This window comes from Branchiostoma lanceolatum, chromosome 2 (genome assembly GCF_035083965.1).
Source record: "Branchiostoma lanceolatum isolate klBraLanc5 chromosome 2, klBraLanc5.hap2, whole genome shotgun sequence".
Taxonomy (NCBI): Eukaryota; Metazoa; Chordata; class Leptocardii; order Amphioxiformes; family Branchiostomatidae; genus Branchiostoma; species Branchiostoma lanceolatum.
The window spans coordinates 20,497,200-20,512,557 of NC_089723.1; the positions used below are offsets into that span (position 1 = coordinate 20,497,200).

At 42.3% G+C, this 15,358-nt stretch overlaps 3 protein-coding genes across 3 annotated transcripts in view; 2 read left to right on the top strand and 1 right to left on the bottom strand.

Annotated features, from left to right (window-relative positions):
• Window positions 1-1,535: 1,535 nt before the first annotated feature.
• Window positions 1,536-2,525, bottom strand: LOC136426903 (somatostatin receptor type 5-like). The gene has a single exon (XM_066415623.1). The coding sequence runs from the start codon at window positions 2,523-2,525 to the stop codon at window positions 1,536-1,538; it is 990 nt and encodes a 329-aa protein (XP_066271720.1).
• Window positions 2,526-7,667: 5,142 nt separating this feature from the next.
• On the top strand, window positions 7,668-11,675 carry LOC136427841 (S-adenosylmethionine-dependent methyltransferase Rv2258c-like). The gene is made up of 4 exons (XM_066417020.1): window positions 7,668-8,403; window positions 8,921-9,132; window positions 9,597-9,719; window positions 10,127-11,675. Exons 1-4 carry the CDS (start codon window positions 8,213-8,215, stop codon window positions 10,687-10,689), a joined length of 1,089 nt encoding a protein of 362 aa, XP_066273117.1. The 5' UTR covers window positions 7,668-8,212; the 3' UTR covers window positions 10,690-11,675.
• Window positions 11,676-12,363: 688 nt separating this feature from the next.
• The window catches only part of LOC136427842 (unconventional myosin-Ie-like), a 32,207-nt gene continuing 29,212 nt past the window's right edge, over window positions 12,364-15,358 (top strand). The window contains exon 1 of the mRNA XM_066417022.1: window positions 12,364-12,551. Coding sequence (XP_066273119.1) covers window positions 12,549-12,551 — 3 coding nt within the window. The 5' untranslated portion in view covers window positions 12,364-12,548. The remainder of the gene's footprint in view (window positions 12,552-15,358) is intronic.

Here is a 15,358-nt window from a genome sequence, read left to right on the forward strand (position 1 = left end):
CACATAAACAAATAAATGAACCATATGTAATCCATCGTGACTTTCATGATTTAACATTGATATTTAATGCTGATTTGATGACGTCATCGGTCAAAATCCAAGATGGCGGATAGAATCACATAAAATTACGTCATAATGACGTCATATTACGTTATAATGGCACAAATTTTGTTATGGTAATAGAAATATACATGGGCATCATCCTCTGAAAATTTGGTGGTCATACAATAATTAGTTTATGAGTTACAGAGGGCAGGTCTCAAAAACAGCACATTATTTTTGCTGGGTTCAAAAATGACCCCAGTGCAATCACTCCAGACTTTCCTCTATAATGTCAACAGTATTGTGCCAATCTCCCTAGACAATAAAGAGAGGCTAGAATACATGTCTACTGACAAAGTCACGGAAGGATTTTTTTCCCCGATCAAACATGTTCAAATGGCACATCAAAATCAACGCCTGGGGTCAAAAATGACCCCGGTCGAGTGTTTGAGGGTTGACTCTGTACATGTCTTTTTCTTGCTTGGCCAAACCGATGCTTATTGTGAGACTATCTATGTATGGAGAGAAAGACCAACAGAGACAGAGAGAGAAGATGATAGAGAGGGGGGAAGACTGGAGCAGGGGACTGGATGTACCAGGTTTTGCTTGAATAGTCCTGGCTTATATAGTCTGTCTTACGATCTTAAAGGCACGGGCAACCCCAGAAGCGGGTGTAAGACCACATCTTTATGAATACAAAATCAACTAAATTTGTAAAAACTATTCACATAAACAAATAAATGAACCATTTATAATCAAGGAATTGAGTATATCCATGGGTGGAATTCATGCAGATCCATGGGGTGTGATGCATGATGGGAATCAGCCATTACATGTAACTATTGGTTCCTATGGAATAATTGCTGAAGTTCCAGGTCAATGTTTGGGTCAACACAATAGAGAATTAAGTTGTTAAGGGTGGAAATCGATGAACAACTATTCGCACACACGATACAAACATTATTTTCAACATCGGACCTAGATTTGCTAAAATCGGTCCATTTTTGTGAGGGCCTTTTTTTTCAAGTCTTAAGTATGGGTTTCAATGCGATGATTGACAAAGATCAAAGACCATTTCCGATCCCAAGCAAGTGGAAAATACAGTTATTAAGGCTACAAGTTGACAAACAAGTATCCAGAAACACATTGCAAAGGTAATCTTTAAGCTCAACGCAAGGTTTCTTAAGTGCCGCCAAGTTGACGTTTGTCCAATGTTTGTTCGCGATATAACATGCTACACCTGGCTGTAATCAATCTGAAGGGTACTCGGTGTTGTATAGTATAACTGCTGCCTAGTCAAGATTCAAGATCAAGTTGCCAATACAATTACGTTCTTGGATTCAGAAAAAATTCTGTTGGCAGAACCAGAACATTCTCCTCTGGTGTTGTCTGTGCCTTTATGTCGGTGACGTTTTCACTCGTTAGCCAAAACACTTATAGGGAAACGCTCAAATGCTCGGTCCATTTCTTAGCTGGAAAGTCAATTGTTTAGCTTAGCTAGGAAAATGATGTGTGACAGCATACTTACGACTTGGATGCTTCTTCGGACAAAATGGCCAGGTACACATCGTCTTGAAGATTGCCGAACGGAAGTTCTCGGTCGCGACGGCACAGAGGACGGGATTTAGACTAGGCGAGACGTCTTGTAAGGCATAGATGAACCACTGGGCCGACGTACTCAAGTTAACGCCGTCGAACGCGGTGTTAAGAATGTTCACCACGTGACCCGGCAGGTTGAAGGCGACGAAAACGGTGACCAGGACAACGACGAGTCTGGAGACGCGGCCCAAGGCGTTCCCGTTCCCGCCCTGGTTTTCCGCCTGCACCTCTCGGAGTCTTACGATGAGGAGTACGTAGTGCGGGACCATGATTATGAGCGGGACAACGAAACCCAGTCCGACGGAATAGAAGATGCGAATCGTGTTGAAAGTGTGCGCGTCCAGAGATCCCACGGCGCCATAGTAACAGTCAGGGACGCATGAAGTGGGCGTCACGTCGGCAAAGACTAGATGGGGAACGCACAGGAACGCGACGATGCCCCAAACTATGCATGCGTTCCGAAACGCAACCTTCCGTTCGTGCGTCATGTGGTCAAGCCAACTCCGGACGGGATTGACCACCGCCTGGTGCCGTTCGACGCTGAGGATGGCTAGGAACGCCGACCCCGCAAAAATGCTGACCGCCCACACAAAGCGGTAGACTTTGCACATCGCCACGCCGAAGGTCCAGGACCCGATCACGAAGAATGCCACCTGTATGACCTCCCGCACGTAGTACAGGAACTGGGCGAGGGACAGGTTCAGGATATACAGGTTGGGGGCGTTGTGCAATTTCGGGTATCTCATGATGATGTACATGACGAGCCCGTTGCCTAGCAACCCAATGACGCAGAGGAGGATCTGGAAGACGGTACTGAAGGTGAAGAGCGGTTCCTCTTGGAAGGAGCTGGCGTTGCTACTACAGCTGGTGTTGGTGTTCTCCATTCTGGTACTAATTTGATAATACTGCAAACGATGTGGAAGTCTAGCAAGTCGTTTTTGATTCTCAAACTACGATTCAAGGAGAAAAGAATGAATTCTACAAAGCAAAACGTTTCTAATTTCTAATTTATTGCAGAGCGTAATTAGTGTATTTTACGTAAAGCGTAATTGACAGCTGTATTTCAACGAAATGCAGCTATATTTCAACGAAATACGCAGCAGCAACATGATATTTACCATACAACGCAAGCGATGAATTTTTCGTAATGTCTAGTCAAATTTTTCGTTCAAAGTCAGAGACCAGTATCTGGTTGTCTGAGAATGGAGGGTGGACTCACAGTGTTTTCACTAATCTTGAAGCTTGGCGGACTATGTAAGAGGTTTCAGCTTGCAATGCAATAGTCATATATCCAAGTCAAAAGTGAAAGACGTCGAGATCACTCGACTACGTCATATTTCACAAACGTACTTTCAGTAACGTAATTGAATGAAGCACGGACTCGTATTACGCCGTGGCTCTCTCCAATTACAACATGGTAGCCTGAAGCAACGTTACGCTCTTTTGTTAGACATCATTTGAGTGACCTTTCTTTCTTGCATGCCTTATCAATGGCACCAGGAAAAGTCAAGGTTAGGTGTGACTACAAATACATTTATGTATAACCTAGAACTACATGTTATGATGGTCCCTCTATGATACATAGAAAGGTTCGACTTCATTTCATGCAGAAGTAATACCGTGGCGGATCATCACTAAGATATCTCTAACAACGTCCGATTTGTGCCTAACAGGTGGGAATATATTCATTGTACAAATTCTAGATCTAGATCTCTGAGGAAAAGTTGCATTGCGACGTAGAAAGGTATGTATATATCTATGTAATAACTACACATTTTGTCAAATTAAAAGGCATGTGCTGCCATAGCTACTAACTGTTAGAAAAGGCCAGAACAGTTTACGCTTATTATCGCTACACTTACTGGCAGAGGCTTTCTCGCATTGAATGCTCCTTCAACGGTTTTCATTTACAACACGTTATGCTCAAAAGTTACGAAAAGTTGTTCCGAAAGTTGTTTATTTGGGTGGAAAAATACAAATACGTGGGGAAAGGTGGGGAAATTGGTCTGGTAGGTAATGGGCGTGACCAGATTATCAATTTCAGTCTGTACATTAGTTAACGTTACATTAATTCGGATGAACGTCGCCGTGGAGGCACAAAACTAAAAGAAAGGTCTTTCACAGAAAAAGTGTCTTTTAAAAGAGCATATGTCAGGTAACCATGTTGTAATTGTTAGAGAGGCTGACTGAATTAGCGTAGCTCCGTAAATGAGGTGTCCGCAAAAGTCGGTATTCAACATAAAATCAATATTTTTGACGCAGAACTAGATAGTTAAATCCTGAGTTAAGTGTTGAGGTCGGTTGGGAAGCCTCGTGATTCAATGTAATTCGTAATCAGCTCTGAGAATTTATCGTCATTCGTAATCGCTGGCGAAAATTCTATCACTATCCCCTGCAGGCCCTCATAAGAACGCCTTCCATGTACCTGCGATTGTTTCGCGCCGGGGTCGATCTGTTTTCAAAATAAAATTCTTAATTCTCCGTGGCACATTACACTAGCCAGAAATACAGACACGTTCAGCCTACGGCGCTTTGCATAAGTCAGCTTCACAAAATGCCACGTCAATTGCGCTTCTGCAAACTTTTTAAAACGATTTTCCAAGAATACTCAAACTCACAGTCACCTACCTTGTTTTTCTGATTCCTCTCTTTCGTCTCCGCTACCATTCGTGTAACACAGTTTCTCTACAATTTCCTCTCTTTATATGTCATATTATATTATATGATATCAAATGCAAACAAACAGGCGGCGAGTGCGTCAGGGCTCCTGTATTATTAGCGACAGCACTTAACCACTGATCTCCAATTATAGCGGTCAAAAACGGACCGGTGGTTTGTATACTCAATATTACTTATTTCCTGTTCTTTGTTTACCTTGCTGATGCAATTACACATTACCGCGTAGCTCTCAATTACTGACTTCCCTTTAAATGACGCAGAAGCAGACGTGGGGAAAGACCTGCAGGGCGAAACTCTGATAGGAGAAAAAAAAACTAGCTAGACTACAGATAGAAAGAAAGGGACAATATCAGCGAAGGAGCGGAATGCTCTAGAAATATTGCAAACGTCAATTACACAAACTGATTTCTGGAATGTAATGTCGGTCTAGCATCGACGAAAAATTCTATCATTCTGTTATTCATGAAAATATGTCAGTGACAACCTTGTTGTCTTGAATTATTATGCAGATAGATAGATAGATAGATAGATATAAGGCCTATGGAAAATGTTGTGTTTCTGGTTACGCCTACGGTCCTAGAGGTAGGGTCGGTAGGTAGGGGCCGGGTTCTCTGTCAAGTGTTAACACAGTGTCAAGATGACTTGGAATTATTTTTTGGTTCATCACTGAGATTATATACCCCTTGCCAGCGGTCGGTCGACCAAAAAAAAAAAGGCCAGGTTTTTGCTAGGGTCTGTCGGGTAACCGAAAGCACAACATTTTTTCCTGGGCCTAACATATATCGATGCCACAGGAAGCGAGAAATTGTTATTTCAGAAACGTACCTTACTGTAAGATATGTAACAGACGGAGCAAGCTCTACCACTCATGTTCCAGCCGTACGTGCGTGCGTCATTTAAGTGACCTTTCCGAACAAGGTCAAGAACAAATTAAAGGTCGCATCGCAAGTTCACGTAACTGTTTTTGCGGCGGGTGGTGGCAAGTTGCGCAATTTTCATGTCAAATATACTTATCATAAGTCTAATATTGAATCATATTTTTTTCATGACTGTTCCTTCCACCATTGTTACAATCATGTCTTCTTGCGGCTTTGTCAAGGTTGCCAAATAACATGCTGAATAGGATAAAATGAATTGGGAAAAAACAAAATAGATTAACAGTTTTCTAAAACTTCTCATTCTAAAAAAAAACACATGTTTCATAGTATGTATATACAGAAAATGCCTATCACAATATTTCACTTATTCAGTATCATAATTTTGCTGTTATTTGTTTAATGGGATCTGATAAAAATCACTATGTGTTTGCTAGCTACTGTTGGCTCTTCTATAATTTTCTGGTAAACGCATTTTTGTATTCAGTCTAATATCCGCTCGCGAAAGGTCATGAACGCAAACGCTATGTGAAATGAATTTTTTTTTCTTGGAATATATTAATACCATGATGTCATTACGATTTGAAGCCGTCTCCCATTCTAATCTAAATGGACAAAATTGGTGTCTGCTTACGTCATTACTTGAAGTGTTTTGTTATAATAAATTTGCTGACCGCACACATGCGGCATCTGGTGTGTGCTTTTCTTATTAGTTCCAATTTTTCAGCCTCCAACACATGACGTCATCACAGTAAGAGCGAACGTTAAACTTAGACAGTGATCCGAGTTACGACAATACACGGCAACACCTAACGTTGAGTGAATCAAATGATGCTTAGATGCGATGTTGGCGTCTCTGTATAGTGTATATATTGCAGGCCAGGCAATCTGCTTCTAGCCTCCGTAACAAGGTCCGCACGGGGTTTTTTATATTGCTTTCTGGTGACAACTTACTTTGCTTTACTTCAGCCGGGATAGCGGAGTTTGTGCGTCCTAAAAGGCCTGTTTTTCGAGATTACCATTTGAGAGGCGTGGCTGACTACTGCAGCTGCGCGCGTACAAAAAACGCCACACAGCGACTATGTGAGAACTTATACTAACTTTATATAGTTATAGATGTATAGAATAATAGAGGTATGAATAGTCTAGCCCCACGACCTCTGAATCTTTGCTAGCCGCTAAAGTGTTACATCATAGAGGTGGTTATAAAGTTTCTTTGTGTGTGTATAAAACTTAAACCAATAACTTCTATTCTTACCAGCTTTAAGATGTCTCACGAACAGGCCACGGAAGAGACGGCAGATGAGGTCGGCTTGAGAATGGTGGAAACCGTCTCCTGCGGGTTCGTCACCCTTGCGACTTCCATGGGCGTCCGCACGGGTCTCTTCAGCCACCTCGCACGTATGGACGGTCCGAAAACGTCTGCACAGATCGCAGAGATGGCCAACATGAAGGAGAGGTAAGCTATGAAGTTTCGAACTGTCTATATCGATCTGTAGCAGGGATTTAAAACTGAAGCTAACCCTAAGTTAAAAATAGCCGTAACCCTGATTATTTCACAAGCGTCTTCGAATATGCCAAACTTGGGCTTATTTGAAAGGTCTATTGATCAGAACATGTAGTCAGAAAACCGTTTTGGGATATCTTGCTTTCTTGAGGAGTTATAAGTCTTTAAGCTTTAAAGGTCTTAAACGTGCAATTAATGCTAAATCTAAGTTCAAAACAGCCGTAACCCTGATTATTTTACAAGCGTCTTCGAATATGCCAAACTAGGGCTCATTTGAAAGATCTGTTGGTCAGAACATGTGATCAGAAAACCATTTTGATATATCTTGCTTTCTTGAGGAGTTATACGTCTTTAAATGTCTTAAACGTGCAATTAATGCTAACCCTAAGTTCAAAATAGCCGTAACCCTGATTATTCACAAGCGTCTTCGAAAATGCCAAACTTGGGCTCATTTGAAAGGTCTATTGATTAGAACATGTAATCAGAGAACCTGTTGCAGGGCTTCAAAACTGAAGCCCTGCGACAGGGCTCAACAGGGCTTCAAAACCTAAGCCCCGTTGCAGGGTTTCAAAACTGAAGCCATGTCGCAGGGCTTCAAAACTGAAGCTCTTTTGCAGGGCTTCAAAACTGAAGCCCTCTCTCAGGGCTTCAAAATTCTACAATGCAGGCCAGGAAATTTAATTTGCTTCTAGCCCCCGTAGCAAGGTCCGGACGGCGCTTGTTGTCGTGTTTTGATGACAACTTACTTTGCTTTACTTCGGTCGGGATAGAATTAAAACGGAATTCTTGTACCCAACCAAGCGTTTACTGATTGGTGACCGTCTGCCTCAGGGCTAATCTGACTGGTTCGCTTTGCACTGCACTATAGGTGTGGCTGATTACAGATGCGGTTCTAAAAGCAAAGGGTTTACATAAATACACCTATAGCTGCAGTGTAACCAGTCAGAATTGCCCTGAGAAAATTGACAGGCGGTCACCGAAGCATCGGTTAAATGAAACTCTTGGTTATGTACAAGGAGTATTTTTTTATCCAGTGACTTACCAACCTGATGTTCGGATGTTCACTGGTGTTCGGTTGGGATAGCTGAGTGTGTGCCTTCTAAAAGTAGCCTCCACCAGGCTCCTTGGATCGCTGGCAAAATAGCAGAAATTGGCCAAATAGAGTGAATAGTTGGCTACGGAGAGAGGGACTATTTTTCCAGTGATCCGCGGAGCCTGGTAGAGCTATCCTAAAGTCCTAAAAGGCCTGTTTGTCGAGATTATCATTTGGGAGGTGAGATTGACTACTGCGGACAAACAAAAAACGCTCACCAGTGACACGTGAGAACTTCTATGCAAATACTGACCACACGGCCTCTGTCGGACCCTTTGTTTGCTGCTAATTGACCTCATTTTGTCCAGGGCAGACGTCATAGCAGGCACACAACAACCCGTGGCACTCACGTAAAAGAGGTATTATTGAGCAGGTTTCGTTTCGAAATCAATAACATCTGTTCTTACAAGCTTTAAGATGTCTCAAGACCAGGCCAAGGAAGAGACGGCAGATGAGTTCGGCTTGAGAATGGTGGAAACTGTCTCCTCCGGGTTCGTCACCCTGGCGATTTCCATGGGCGTCCGCACGGGTCTCTTCAGCCACCTCGCACGTATGGACGGTCCGAAAACGTCTGCACAGATCGCAGAGATGGCCAACATGAAGGAGAGGTGAGCTGTGAGGTCTCAAACTGTCTCATTAGTAAAGGTAGAACAGGCACAGGCCTAAGGTTGATTAACTTCTATTGTAATATATACGGCGTTGTATACATCTGAAAGCCATATGTTGACTTGGGTTCCTAAATCACCGTGAGATGATTTGGCATATACATAAAAAGTGCATAGTCATTCCTGACTTGTTTAACAGTGGGGGTTCAAGCATCTCGGTTGGGATCACTTGTTTCTACTCGCTCCCTTGATTTGTTTCAATGGACCACGTCATCAACTTATGTTGTGTCATACGTCTCACGTCATTTTATCAAACATAAACTATATCAAGATATGTAAATGTGAGTGCCCTGGGTCTCGACAGGATTTAACCTTTGTAGGTTCGAAAATTATGTAAAGCTCTCGTCTGTGTAGTACTAAAAGCTGTCGCTAGATGGGCAGCAAGGTCCGAGAGGAGAGAATAAAGTATGCAAGACCATGCAGACACATTTCTACGATTTCTTTTCTTCCTCACGATTAGGTATGTCCGCGAGTGGCTGGCCGTGATGGTGACCGGTCAGATTGTTGAGTACGATAAGGAACAGAAGACGTACTTCGTACCCAGGCACCGGCTGGCCGCCTTGCTGCCTGACGCGGGGATAAACAGCATCGGAACCATTTCTCACCTGATGAGCCAGTTGGCTCCGGTTTCAGGTGACGTGGCGGATTGCTTCCCAGCAAATGGACCCAAGGGTCAGTGTTACAGGATATTACAGCTTGTTTGATACGTGTCCACATTAGTAATGTAGAGATGTGTTTTATCAAGTTCATCTTCAATGTTGGGTCGTGATGCACAGTGTACGAAAGCTCACTGTCAGTGCCGATAGCCATAACTTAAACTAAACCTCTCTGCTACACAATTTTAACAGACATCCAGAGATGTATTCGAACCAGTACTGTAGTCACGTAGACCACAATATCATGTGCCAAAAGGTACAAACTTTCCGTAAAGTATAGCTGTACTTGTTATTTTAAATCCTTATTATCGACCGATAATGGAAATTTGGTTAGGCATGTCATTTTTGTGTGTCTGTTTTAGCTTATCCTCTAGCAATGGAACGTGACACTATATAAGGTACTAATGCACTAGTCATGCTTATACAGCATCAACTATGTATAATGCAATATGTTCACAATACGTTCCTTTTCATCCGAAGGCCTACCGTATTCAGCCTATCCAGAATTCCATGCGTCCATGGGAGACATGAGGGAGAACCAACATAAAACAAGCCTGGTGGACGAATTTCTGCCTACAATTCCAGGACTGCGCGAAGACTTGGGTAATGGTGATCATGGTTGGAGTATGGGAATCGTCACGTTAAAAAAATGCAGACTTAGTCTATATGTGTGACTTTATATTTCATGGATACACAATGCCATTGCTATAGAACAGATTAAGTTGAAACTTATCTAATTTCAGTGCTTTTCCAGTGTGAGAACATTATCTCTTATTGGAACATTTTTTCTGTCAGTTACAATAAGGACAAGAATATATAATAGTAATCGTACTCTGACTCTCCAAAGTAGGTACTAGCGAAATTCCTCTGTAGAAACGCAACTCAAATTTGATTGTTACATGGAGCCACGGGCACTTCAAAAACTCATATTTGATTGGTATGCCGCGCAGCCTTGTATCATGCACACAACAACCCGTGGCATTCACATCCCCTGTTATTATTCCACCCAGAATCAGGAATCCGAGTTCTGGACGTGGCGTGCGGCAGGGGCATCACCACTCTCATCTTGGCCCAGCACTTCCCAAACAGCACGTTCGTCGGCACCGACCTCTGCGAAGACGCCATCCAATGGCCGACCGAGGAAGTCACAAAGCGCGGATTGGCCAATGTCACGTTCCAGGTGCAGGACCTGGCTAAGATGCCCGCTGATTGGTCAGATTCCTTCGACTATGTTCTAGTCTGGGACGCCGTGCACGACCAGGCCGACCCCGATCGCGCGCTGCGGGAAATCTTCCGCCTGGTCAAGTCCGGAGGGCGCTTCTCCATGGTCGACATCCGAGGCCACACTGAACTTGCAGACAACATGAGGGACCCCGCAGGTCCCGCTCATTATGGCATCAGCCTGCTGCACTGCATGACAGTGTCGCTGTATTTCGGTGGGAGGGGTCTTGGTACCAGGTGGGGGCAGGAGTTGGCATCGGAGATGTTGCAGGAAGCAGGGTTTGCCGACATACAACTGCTGGACGTCCCTAACAGTCCCAGCGAACTTCACTTCTTGTGCAAGAAGTCATGATCGTGCATGGCCTAAGCTAGACCAGGGAGGTTATAGGCCTATAACCTCAATGGCTAGACAGATGTGTATTAGCAATGACTGAAGGAACGAGTTTTAGACTTGTAGGGTAGTAATTGTTATTTCCTTGCCTTGAACAACATAGCTGTGTTCCAAACCAATCATGAATAAATTATATCATCAATGACATATCTAGTTGTCATTATTCTTAAAAGTGATCCGATCATTAACGATAGTTCTTCTATCAGGAATGTTATTTGTACAGTTAGTGTTATAAAACAATAAGACGTACTGTAGACGAACTGCAATCACACTGCAACACACTCATTCATTGGATACTTGCGTCTTGCAAATTAACTCATGATTACCTGATTTGCATAGAACAGAGCACTAGAACCATAGTACATTGTAATGGTTAACCATGATGTCCAACCTGGGCCATAGAACAACATACCTAAAAATGACTTAGAGTAGTCAAGCTATCATTCTATGATACTGGACTAGATATGTACAGGGTGTGCTACCAGGAGGGTTTTTTCAGGTTTCTCCTCCTGGGGTATGATAATAGAACATGTGAATTCTGTGACGATTTATATGTTGAAAATGAAATTCACTTTTTACTTGATTGTTCCTTATATAAAGATGAGCGGCAATCGTTGTTTAAGATAATAGAATTAGACAAGAAATGTACAAAAATGTCAAAGCAGGACACTTTTATATACCTAATGTCATGTAAGAACGAACATATAATGGACAAAGTATGTAGTCATATCTTCAAATGTTTCAGAAAGAGAGAAGAAACTAATAGGTGATCATCATTTAGTTTAGCAATAGCCCAGAGTTTGCATGTTTTTTTAGTTTCTAATGTTAGTGTAGCATTTTATCAACTTATGTTTTGCATTATGTTTCTTACAGGCCACATGTGGCCTTCTGTGCATTTAGCCCTTCTGGGCAGGAATATGCAATAAAGACTATTATTATCATTATTATTATTATTATTATTATTATATCGATGGCAAGTATGAATGTATTGTACTATTTGGAAGCATATCGTTTTGTTGTAAAAGAAAACAAGCCTTTAAAATTAAAGTAGATGTCAGAAATGTTAACGTACAAATCCTACCCACTAGTTGCCTTGTGTATGAACTTTGTACGTAAGTGAAAGTGTGGCATGTGATCGGTCTTTACGTTTAATCCACTTGGAAGGGCCCATAAGAAACTTTCAGACTGTTGCGTTCCAGGGCGGTGTCATTTCACACCCATGACACCACTGTTCCCGTAATCAAACCATGTAACGTCATTGTCAACATCCGGTCTTCTCTGTTTTTCCTGACGTATTCCCCCGAGGAACACGCCTCCAGACCAACCCGTACAACCATATATCCCATATCAGGTAACTTTATTGGTTGTGAGTAATCGCCCCGAAGACTTCCGGAGATTGCCGAAGATGGACGGCCGTGGAAAGACTGATTTTTCTTCTGTCCTTGAAAATAAGACTTGACATATTTTTGAAGAAATATTTAGCTTTTCTGTAGACTACTATTATTAAATCATCAATTTGCTGGCATGATTGTTCAGTTTAACGTTTAAAAACTTTGATAGTTGCGTCCGCAATTATTACTTATACTAGTTACTGACACCCCCATTCCTGAATGGTACCGCCCAACCTTAACGGACATGCGCGTTGGCGGCAGGTTTGCAAGTTGTTCACTTCCTGTTTCCGATCTTGAAGCAACAAGCCGGTAAAACTGGCCAAAGTGTTCGGTTTCAACTTTAGCCACTCGAGCACGAGAAAACCTACAAACAAAGTTTCACCGCTTGAAGAAACCCTGGATTAATGCGGACCAAAGAAATCACCAGAAATGGTAAGAAGTTCTAGACTGGTTTTGCCCGATAAAAATTCGACCTGAAGCGCAAATATGTTTGAAGGTGTGGCTTTGTGTACATCATGGTAGACGTTATTTTCTCGCCGCTAAAAGTTGACCCATTACTTTACTGACTAGCTTTCGTCCAGATTACATTTTCCTCGACTGTCAAAATGATTCTTGTTCTTTAGAATTGTTCAAACCCAATTTAATCCCAAGCGCTGGTGCGTTAACGTAACGTTACGCTTGCGTGCGCCAGGGTCGCTTGTCTAGATATCTAGGTCCGATCACAACACAGTTCCGTCTTGATCAGTTTATTCTCTAAATCTAGACCAAAATGCTGGTGGTTCTTGTCAATGCCCTAGAACAGCAGTGGTCTAACTGTAGGGTTTGGCGTGTAGGCTACTCACACACACACACATGTACACATTTGTGTGGCGATCATGTGATGGTCACTGACAGTGCTTGGATATGGAGGCCATGTGTTAGATTCCTGGTGTAGGAAGGCTCGGATGTGGGTTTGGTTGACACTGAATCATAGTGGTGTTCCCTCGGCTTAACAAGCAATAGACACAAGCATGCCCGTAGCCAGGATTTTGAGTGGGGGGGTTCTTTTTAGTTTTTGAGGGACCAACGAGCGCCGTAGGCGCGAGACGAGCGCCGCAGGCGCGAGTTTCCTAGGGGGGTCCGGGGGTATGCCCCCCCGGAAAATTTAAAAAATTGAACCTTCTGATATGGCATTTCCCGTGTTTTTGAGAGGATTTCAAAGAAAGAAATCAGAGACAAAGTTAGCGGTTCTTCTACTCGGATTCCAGCTCCGCTGGTGATACAAATAAGTCCACCTTGAAAAAAGCCCTTGGACGTGGACCCTCGAGCGTTTCAAATTCAAAGAATTGAAACCTCTGAAAGGGCATATTTCCTGTGTTTTTGAGAGAATTTCAGAGGAAAAATCAGAGACAAAGTTTTTTGTAGGATTCTAGCCTCTGTGAAGAGTTAAAAACTGAAACTTCAAGCCCGTGAAAGTGGACCTTCAAGCCTGTGAAAGTGGACCTTCAGGCCTGTGGAGGGGTTCTTCCGAACCCCCCGAACCCCCCCTGGCTACGGGCATGACAAGTGACAGTACTAAATCTTTCATACTCTTTTTGACAATTTCTAAATATAGTTTTATCGTTTATGAGGTTATGCAAAATATTTGACTTAGGATTTGATCAACTTTTAGGATATTTGATAACCAGATGCAAATTTGCATTACCTGTTGATAACTGATTAGAAGTACACTGTCACTGGAAATAGGTAACACCATTTGCCTGTTGTGATTGAGTTTGTTGCCTGGTTGCCATTCTTTTTAGCTTTACTCCGCTTTCTCGATCTACGGGAGTGCGTAAAAAAAATGATAGCACCCAGGCTAGCGAGCTTGCCCCTTGATTCATTCTACTGTACTAGACTATTGTTGACTACCCTGTCAGAACCAAAATACCACATTCGATACTGACAATCGGGGCATCAACAAAGAAATTGGTATCATTTTAAATGCCTTGTATTTGCAATACACATGTACATTGTACCATTAGTAAACCGTTACTGTATCATTTGTCCAGAGTGTTCTCAAAGTCTCTGTGTGAGGACAGGATAAAGTGACGACATTTAACGCAGCTTCTACCTGCCTAGAAAATTTCTTGGGATTACTTAGTGATAGGTCAGTGAGTTTGACCTCACAAGAGCCACTTTCCAGTTTCCTGTAATATGTTTAATATTGATATCTTCCTGTGAGCTCTACATGTGGATAGTGATAGAAGAACTTTCAAAACCCTAATGTAGCCCGTGTGTAGGTTGGAATGGGAATTCTTGGGTCAGACCATGGACTGAGTCATGCTGGTGGAACTGACTGGGACAGAGTATATGTACGTAACACTGCCAACTGACGATTTCCTGAATCATGATGTGCAACATAGGTAGAACCCATGTTGAGTTTTGGCTTCTTCAAGCTCTTGGCCAAGCGCTCATCAACACATACAAAGGAAATGTACAAGTAACATGTTAAATGCATGCATATACTATTTCTATTGATATATCCCATCTGTTTGCATCATTCAACACAACTTTCAGACATTCAGCAGGCTATTCCAGATAAGGTTGAATGACCAGATATGGTAATATGAGTGGGTGGTTCCACAGAATCTCTCCATTTCAATTTTTCTATGCAGCTACCAGTTTGGCAATGTGCAAAATGTGAAAATGACAATGCAAATTTCGACACTGTAAGGTTACTTCCACATATCCCTTTCATAGAATTGATAGAATTATTCCAATGCTTGTAATTTCCATTGTACTGCAATGCCAGGCATAATGTAAGGGTCTGCAAAATGCATACGTTCTGAAGTCTTACGTTCTGAAACAGTTTACCTTTAGATTTAATGAATTAGTTTAAATTTGTGTCAACTACATGTTATAATCTTATCATAGTAAAACAGTAGTAACTAACCCTTCTCCTAAGTTGTAGACAAACTTTGAATACAGCATTCCCCTGGGATGTTGTAAAGATTAATGCCCCCATGGGGGGTGATGTCATGTCCAGCTGTGACACACAGCAGGTGTGAAGACAGCCTGAGACAGGTGTCACATAATCACAGGTGGAATCACAGATGACCATAGGCCCTCCAAATGACTGTTACATATTTTATTACGATCACACACACGTACAGATACAAGACGCATTTGTTCTACCAGCCATATTGTTCCAATTTCCAATTTTTGATGTTTTTGTTGTCGCTGAGTTATGATTGCTGTCTGCCAGTTATAAAAGGTAA